Source organism: Pongo abelii, chromosome 6 (assembly GCF_028885655.2).
Source record: "Pongo abelii isolate AG06213 chromosome 6, NHGRI_mPonAbe1-v2.0_pri, whole genome shotgun sequence".
Taxonomy (NCBI): Eukaryota; Metazoa; Chordata; class Mammalia; order Primates; family Hominidae; genus Pongo; species Pongo abelii.
Genome location: NC_071991.2, coordinates 72,649,028 through 72,658,295, shown reverse-complemented (window position 1 = coordinate 72,658,295; position 9,268 = coordinate 72,649,028). Strand labels below are relative to the sequence as shown.

Genomic DNA, 9,268 nt, shown 5'->3' with positions numbered 1-9,268 from the left:
AAGGAATAAAACATGTGAGGGGAGAGTTGCTATGACCCAACAGGAAACAAAAAGTCAGACAGAGTTGTTTGCCTTTAAAAGAACAGTGACTTTTTGCAGAAGGAGCCAAGGAAATAAATACTCCGACCTCACTCTCTTTTCTCCCTCTGGTCTCCAACCAAGCCTCAAGCTAGAGGACATCAGAGCCCACTTGATTTAGCTCTTGCAGATCAACCTCAAGGGAAGATGGAATGGTGCAGGATAGAGAAGATATCTAAAGGAGCAAAAGGAAGCTCACCACCACATAATAATCGTTCCTAATTATTGAGTGTTTTCTGTGTAACAGACACAAATACCTTATATGTGTCAACTCATTTAAACCAAATAATCTTATAAGGCAAATATTATTATTTTCCCATTTTAGAGATGAGGAACATGAGGCTGGCTATGTGTAGTTAAGTAACTTCCTGAAAGCCTCAGAACTAAGGATGAAAGCAGGAATTGAATCAAGGTAATGTGTACTATAGCCTAGTATTGTCAAAGATCAGTAAGTGGTAGTAATTGGTTTCATAATTATCGTCACTATCATAAAAGCTATTTAATCCTAACCAATTATATTTCCAGGGTTTTATCTCAATTATAATACTGCGAATGCATAATAAAGTATGTTCAATGTGCTATTTGTAACACTGTATTGGCAAAATATACACAAAATTTAAATGCCTAATGTTGGGGCTCAGAAACCAATACCACAAAATGTGACACTTTGACCTGCTGAAATGAAGAAGGCTTAAGTTTTCTTTGACCTTCCTTCACCAATCCTCTCTTTCCCAAAGCACAGGATGAAGGTGTTCTCTGAAGTTCCCTTATCTGCCTAAAGTCTCGACTTGCCAAAGAAGAAAACAGTTACCTCTGGTCTCTTCCCTGACTTTCCACAAACTGAACTCATATTGCAGAAAGAAAGACAGAAGTCTGTCAACACACATGGAGAGACTTTTGTCACAAACCATTGTCTGCTCTGCAGGCTTAATACACTTTGTCTCAGGCCACTGTATGTTCTTCAAACCCATTGAATTCCCCTAAAAATCATTTTCTAACCCCCTAAATCACCCATACATCACCCATCTGCCTTTCCTCTAATAAGGATGTACAACCCTCTGTACCTCATTGGGATATTGGCCAATCACTCTGTGATTCTCCCCCATGCCCGCTGATAAATTTGTATGCCATTTGTCCTGTTAATCTGCCTTTTGTGACTTGATTTTTCAGTGAAACTTCAGAGGGTAGAGGGGAAGTTTTCCCTTGGCCCCTACACTATGAACTGAGATAGACAAAATAAATTAGTATGTTTATAAGGTGGAATACCATGTGGTCAGTAAAAACCAGTAGCTCTATGAGTACTGTGTGTTGATACACAGACACACACAAACACACACACACGGGGGGGGGGGGATTCGAAAAGGTTATATGTTACATTTTCTGTTAAAAATTTAAAATAACTACATTATCTATATTCTTGTTGACAAAATTTGAGTGTCTGGAAAAATACATAAGAAACTGGTAATGTAATTGCCTTTGGGGAAAGCAACTGGGTGGCAGGGTGAAATGGAGATAATTTTTTATTGCACACATTTTGTACTTTTAATTTTTTTACCATGGTCATGTAATAAACTATTAAAAACATAATTTAATTAAGGAAAAAAATCTAATTTTGCATTATTATTGACCTTCTAGGGATTCATGTAATTTGAGAAATTGAATGAAAACAATTTTACACGCATGAAATTCAGCTTTCTTAGTCTATACATCCTGAGTGATTTGCCTTTTTCAGTAACAGAATCCTTTGCTATACCAGCTTGTTAAACGAATGCCAAATCAAGAGTAAAATTTCCATCTGTATTCCATAGTGTTTTAGCCATGCTGCAAAAGCAAAACCTGTAGGTAAAACAAAGAAAATTATCACCTTGAAGCTAGGTAACAGGTAACCCAGAAGTCCGGTCAAGCATAAAATTACAGCTACAAACAGCCCTGCAGAGAACATCTCAGGAGGGCGGCTGCTGGGTTTTTGTTGTTATTGTTGTTTTCATCTTTCTTGGCCAAAGGAAGCAGGTGTTAAGAAAGCTCAACCACAGCTCCTGAACTCTTTGAGATTTACAGAGCTCTGTCACCTGGGGTAAGACTGCCATTCTCCCAGGTTTTCTTCCTGTCCAAGAAAACTGACATGCTGTTTTTCATGGTATTTTCAAACTGGAAGATCGAGACAGAAACTTTGGTCATCAGGAATGGAGAGATTGCCCAATGAAATGACAGAATTGATCATTAGGATGCTTGTTACTCAAAAAGCCAATTTTTTAAAGAAGGATGTATTAAAATTATTCCAGCATGCTAATGTGACACACTCGTCTGCTGCCTAATAGCAGGTGTTGCTACTAGCAGAGGAAGCCTTGTTCTAAGAATTATTCTAGAGGGCCAGAAAGAACAGGTATTGCTCCACCCGGGTAAACGCTGACTCAACTCTGTAGGGCTGGCGCGCTCTTTCCTCACCTGACCCCTCCTGCCAGGCACAACTGAGATCCAGAAATAACAGGATTAGCGAGAGAAGGGGAAATATGCAGGACGGTGGCGATGGGTATGCACGAAGGAGTGCCAAGCAGTTTTAATCGTTAATGTTCTTCGTCTATTGCTAGAGAAAATGTCTTTCCTTGGAGGAGGCATTGGCACGAGTTACTATAAACTCCCTCTGAATCTCAAGACTTCTGGGACGCCGATTCCGCTCCTGGCCTGGGGCAGGGCGTGGGAGCTTGGAAGCCAGCGCTGCGCTCCCTGTGGGAAGCGATCGCCGCCTCCGTCAACTCGCGCCTGGGCACTCAGCCCCTCCCGTTTCAGGGCGCCGCCTCCCCGGATGGCAAACCCTATAAAGTGGCGGCGAATAAGGTTCCTCCTGCTGCTCTCGGTTTAGTCCAACTCCAAGATCAACGATATCCCGCGACCCCCGGAGCATCGCGTGCAGGAGCCATGGCGCGGGAGCTATACTACGAGGAGTTTGCCCGGGCGGGCAAGCAGGCGGGGCTGCAGGTCTGGAGGATTGAGAAGCTGGAGCTGGTGCCCGTGCCCCAGAGCGCTCACGGCGACTTCTACGTCGGGGATGCCTACCTGGTGCTGCACACGGCCAAGACAAGCCGAGGCTTCACCTACCGCCTGCACTTCTGGCTCGGTAAGGGACGGCGGGCGGCGGGACCCCGACGCGCCAAGGCCGGCGAGGGGAGGACGTAGGGGTCTGAGATTTGCAGGCGTGGGAGTAAAGGGGACCGCAAACTGAGCTAGACTGGAGACCTGTCGCTCCACTCGCGCCCTCACGGGGCTGCCCTTTGGGGCCGGCCACTTTCTCCCTACCGAAGTCAACTTGCCGGCTGCAAACGCGGGGCTCAGGCGTTGTCCGCAATTGACTTACCTCGCAGGCTTTCACCTTTGCCAGGTGTAGTTCCTGGACTTTGGTGCTGGTGACTCTGGCTTCTTCCCCATTCACCTTCAAGTATCCAAACGCCACTCTTGTCCAGGGGCGCTGCCTCAGCGCACACCGTCTCTGGCCAAGCCCCGCTCACCTTCCGACAAACTCAGTCCTGCTTTCCCTGTCGGGATGGAGAGGAAGTCATAAAGTCTGGGGGCATCTGCCTCCGCTAGGGAGAAGTCTTTTTGTTTTTCTTCACACATTATTTTTATTTGTTGGTTTCGGGCACTGGCTTATTTTCTCTATGATTGCGGGAATTATTGTTCTGGGCCTCTTTAAAACAGGATTCTGCCCGCACCATGCTGCTTGTAGGTAGACAAAAACTCCGCTTCATTAGGAAGCTGGCGTCCTCAGGTGGAAGCAAGAAAAAAATACAGATATTTTATATATAAATAAATAGCTCTATATGGGTATTTCATATATTTATGTAGATAGACTGCTTTATTGTTATTATTTATTATTTATTTTAGCAAGGACACAAGATGGAACAGAAACGACTCCTTCAGCAGTAGTAATTATTTTGAGCTGCATTCGTGCCAGGCTGTCAGGACACTGGGCCTTGTGTGTTCTTTTTCCACCTTCTACTTTTACTCATAAACATCCTGAATGTCCAGCCTCTCCCCAGGAGGTCTTGTGCCAGTGGGCACACCCTGTCTAACAACATGCCTATTCTCTGAGCCTTTTTGCCTTCTTTTAAAACTAGCTAGCCTGCCCAGTACTCGTGTTTGTTTAGTTTTATCCCTGAGCTTAGGAGGAAAACACACAAAACCACACACACATATACATTTTTAAGTCCCTGAAAGCCAACACTGTAATTTCTAACATTTGAAGATTTTAAGAAACAAAATAGTAGAAAACATTGAATAGTGACTGTCTAAACATTGGCAAACACCTGGAACAGACATTTGAGAAATGAGAAATGAAAAATACGTAGATGAAGATAAGACTTTTAATTATACCATTTGGAGTCAAAAATTTGTGTTAGCTTGAGGAGGCAGAGAAGGCTCAGCCTGAGTTCTAAACACATTTTGGCTTCTTGTTGCATTGCTGCTATTCCTATTATAATGTTGTAATACACAGTCGTCTGTTTGTATTTTCTGCCAGAAAACACTGAAACTTTTATAACCCATGTTCAAGAATGAATGATGCCAGATAGAATAATGATGTCCTTACAGAGGGCTTTCCACGCAGAACTTAAATCTAGTATGAATGAATGTGTTTGAAATGCCACATTTGCCATTTGAGTAAATTAAAATGTGAAAATAATTCCATATCTTACTGTAGACAGCAGTTAAGTTTGACTTTGTCAGATGACCACAAGGGAGATTTGAACACAATTGTTTAATTCTATACATTTTTATCCAAGTTGACCTCTTAACTACTATGTTTTGTAGGGTTTACAGATTCACCTTATTCACTTAATTATCTACTTAATTATCCACTTGGTGCCCATAAATTTCAAAAATATAATAGAAAATGGTTTGGGCAGAAACATTTATAATCTTAAAGACATGCTAAAACTGAAGTCAATAACATGTTAATAACAAGCGAATTCATTCAGTAATTATTCAATATGGCCAGTACTGTACAAGGCACTTGTGGATATGAATAATTAATGAAACTTCTCTAAAAGTTGATCACCTCAAAGGTGCAAAAAGACAAAAAGTGATATAACACAGGTAGAATGTGATAGTTACTGTGAAAGCACAAAGTGTCTGTGGTTATTGGGAAACAGAAGCCTTTAGAGAAAAAAAAAGAATGAGAGTACTTGGAAGTGTTTTTGTGTCAAGAGAGAATCATGGAGAGAAAAAAAGCTTCAAGTAAAATAGTCAACAGGACCTTCAGATGGGATTGCCCAACAGCTCTTCCTACTTCAGTTCCCTAAGAAGACAGAATTTCATCCAAAATAGTGTAGTCTAAGACCTAAATTAGGATGAATCCATGAGGATTCATCAGAGAGACAGATTGAGAGAAAGTCACAGGAGAGAGAGCTGAACTTCCAGGGGAAAAGAATGTTTGGTTAAAGGAAATCAGCTGGAAGAAAGAGAAACTAAAGTTAAACTGAGATGAAAAAAGGTGCATAGCATAGAAATGAAGAAACAGGCCAAATGGGAGGCAAAAAGGGGAAACAGGAAGAAGTTGGACCTAAAACAAGAGAGAACAGAGGGGGAGAGTCGTCTTTCATGGTCTCTTTCTCAGTGTTTCCATAACACTTGGCATATCTCAGATTATTTTATTGTATTAACATTACATGCTTAAATGTATTAACATCATATGCTTAAATGTAATGAAAGTAAAAATTTATTGCAAAGAACTTAAATGTTATTGCATTAGCCCTTCTTTAAAAACATTTCAGCTTTGCACCTAGCGGTTTAAATGCATCCATTCACCTTCTGTTTGTAGTTCCTTATAGCACCAAATCAATGGGTAGGTCCAGATAGTAAAACTGCTCCCTGTCACATCCCTAACCTAAGCTACAAACACTTATCCTCACTCTTTCTCTTTGCCAGTTTTAAACTTTACACAAATATATTTTAAAGCAGTATACATTTATGTTATAAGTGGGCTGTACCAGGCCTTGTGCAATGCCCTGGGAATCCAAAGGATTGGATTACAATATATGATACAAAGAACTTATACGAAGGACTGGCTAGGATGCTGAGAAACTGGATCATTTACATTGCTGGAGCATGGGGGTGGGTACATGCAATGGTACAGCACTCTGGAAAAGAGTTTAGTAGTTTCTTACAAAACCAAATATACTACTACCATATGAGTCAGTAATTGCATTCATAGGTATTTATTCCAGAAAAATGAAGTTTTGTATTCACATAAAAACTTGTACCTGAATATCCACAGCAGTTTAATTTGAATAAACAAACACTAGAATCAGCCCAGATGCTTTTCAACAGGTGACTGGTTAAACAAGTTGTACATCTGTACCAACTAATACTACTCAGCAGTAAAAAGGAACAAACTATTGATACATACAACAACTTGGATGAAGCTCCAGGGAATCATGCTGAGTGAAAAACCCCAAGAGGCTTTATACTGTATGATCCCATTTATATAAAATTTTTGAAATGACAAAATTTTAGATTTGGCATTGCTGTTGGTTACAGATAGGGTGAAGAGGGGATGATGTGGGCAGGAGAAGAGTGTATTATAAAAGGGCAACTTGAAGGATGTTTTTGGTGGAACTATACAGCATCTTGATTGCGATAGCAGATGTATGAATTTACACATGTGATAAAATTTTATAGAACTAAATGCACACACACACGAGTACAAGTAAAACTGAGAAAATACGAACAAAATAGGTGGATTATATCAATGCCAATATCTTGGTTGTGGTATTCAGTGCTATACTTTATTATATGTTAGTATATTAAGCCATACCGTAATTTTACAAAGTTGCCACTACTGGGGGAAATTGGGTCTATTGGTCTGTGTCTATCCTTCAATAGTACCAATCTGTTTTAATCACGTTAGCTATATAGTAAACCTTAGTATCAGGTAGAGTGATTCCTCCCACTTTACGCTTGTTTGTCAAGATTATTTTAGCTATTCCAGGGCCTGCGCCTCACTATATAAATTTTGCAATAAGCGTGTATATATCTATAATAAACCTTACTGTGATTTTGATAAGAATAACATTAGGCCTATAGATCAATTTGTGAAGGATTGACATCGTTATTATGTGGAGTCTTAAAATCCATGAACACTAAGCGTTTACATTTACTTAGGTCTTCCTTGATATTTTGCATGCCATTTTGTAATTTTCAGCATACAGATCCTGTACATGTTTTTAAACTATATGCCTGAGTATTTCAGTTTCTTTGGAGTGACTGTCAATAGCATTGCGCCTTTAATTTCAGTTTCAGCATGTTCATTGTTTCTATATAGAAATGTGACTGATTTTTTGTGTTACTGATGAATCTTGTATCCTGCTAATTTGCTCAATGTACTTTTTATTTCTAGGAGAGTTTTTTTTTTTTTTGGATAGGTCTCTTAGAGTTCACTATGTAAACAATATAGTTGTCTCTAAATAGAGACCTTTTTATTTCTTCCTATTCAATTTGTATGCCTTTTTTTTCTTTTTCTTACTTTATTTCAGTGGTTAGAACTTGCTGTACTATGTTGAATAAGAGTGGTGAGAGTGCACACCCATTTTCTGGATTTTATGGGAAAAACATTCAGTCTTTTACTGTTCAGCATTGTTAGCTCTATGTTTTTTGTTGACTCTATCGTTTGAAGGTGTTCCTCTCTATTCCTAATTTGACTTATTTTATTTTATCATGAATGGCTGTTGGAGTAACCTAGTTTTAAACCTCTATTTTTATCTACAAAATCATTACATCCACAAAATACTTATAGAAATTTGTAGGTTGTACAGAAGTCTAACATAATATAAAACAACATGGCACAACATAGTGTAACAGAACATAAAAGACACCGGTAAAATCAGTGTAGGGAAACAACAAATGGAAATCATAAGCAGATTCATAGGGGAAAACTAAATTGATTCTTAAGCAGACTTTATACACAAAGTTCATAAGTTTCTAAACACTTTCTGGAATTCCATCATGCTACAACTGGGTTTGATTCTAATTTTCACATCCAAAGGCTGACATTGGCTTCATCAAGGCTGTCAATCTCATTCAGGCATCCTGTTTTATTCATACAGATGTTCCCTGGCCAACCACATTACATAAGCATCAGCAAATGATAGGATAATTTAATTAACTTACTTTCAGTTCATTCATTAACTTCATACCTGTCCATTTACATCTACCTAAAGAGATTCAGGTTTCAACTTGTAGTCAGGTAAGGATGTTTATGTCAAATACATCATGTTTAACACTTTTGATGTTAACCTTGATTCCAAGGTATCTCTTAAAGCATCTCTCTTAAAGCATCATAAAAATCTACATCTGCATCTTTATGGTATTCTCAGTTAGGGTTCGGATTCCAAATCGGCAGAAGAATGACACCAGAGTCCTTTCAGATTGCAAAATTGCCGGTGTGTCAAATACTTAACTTTGACCACAGCAAGTTCACAAAATTGTTATCACGTCAAGTAATCTTCTAGCTACTGAGTTGTTTTTTTGTTGTTGTTGTTGTTTTTTCCCCTCAGAAGATACTTGGTATATGGGTCTCCTTTGAGAGTAAGAGGGGACTTGTAAGGAAATCTGATTCTTTGTTTAATATAGCTGACTGATTTCCCTTCTTCAACTTTGGTGAATACTCTCAATTAGGGTTGTTCATGTGAACTATTAAATTATTACAGCTCCTAAGCTTTTATGCATCAGTTATCCATGGAAGAAATTAACATACCTTGTCACTATAAAATTGTGCCGCTAATGAGAGCCTGAGTACAAAAAAATACCCACAAGTGTACTGGAGTTTTTGAGAACCTGTGCTTCAGAGTCACACAAACCCACATCTGGTCCTTTTCTCCCAAAAGTTGCTTTATGACCTCAGAAAAGTTACCCAGCCAATCTAAGCCTCCATTTTCTCTGTTCCAATCTAGTAGAAAATAGGTTCTGCTTTATGAGGTTGCTTGAAGATTAAATGAGATCATCCATGTAAAACACTGGCGTAGTGTCCGGCCCACAGGGGTAGTATAAATGTATAATGTGGGCTATTATTATTTCTAGAGTCATTTAAGATTTTTATTACAGCTTGGATGTAGTAAAGAGTTTGAAGTGTTTTCCATAAAATGTGAGTGCCCCTCCTGACTGTCCATACTGTAACCTTTATGTACACTACAGACACTGG

At 39.3% G+C, this 9,268-nt stretch overlaps 1 protein-coding gene across 1 annotated transcript in view; it reads left to right on the top strand.

Moving 5' to 3' along the window:
* Positions 1-2,806: 2,806 nt before the first annotated feature.
* The window catches only part of SCIN (scinderin), a 78,345-nt gene continuing 71,883 nt past the window's right edge, over positions 2,807-9,268 (top strand). Inside the window, exon 1 of the mRNA XM_002818193.6 lies at positions 2,807-3,193. Within this exon, the coding sequence (XP_002818239.1) occupies positions 2,995-3,193 (199 nt within the window). The 5' untranslated portion in view covers positions 2,807-2,994. The remainder of the gene's footprint in view (positions 3,194-9,268) is intronic.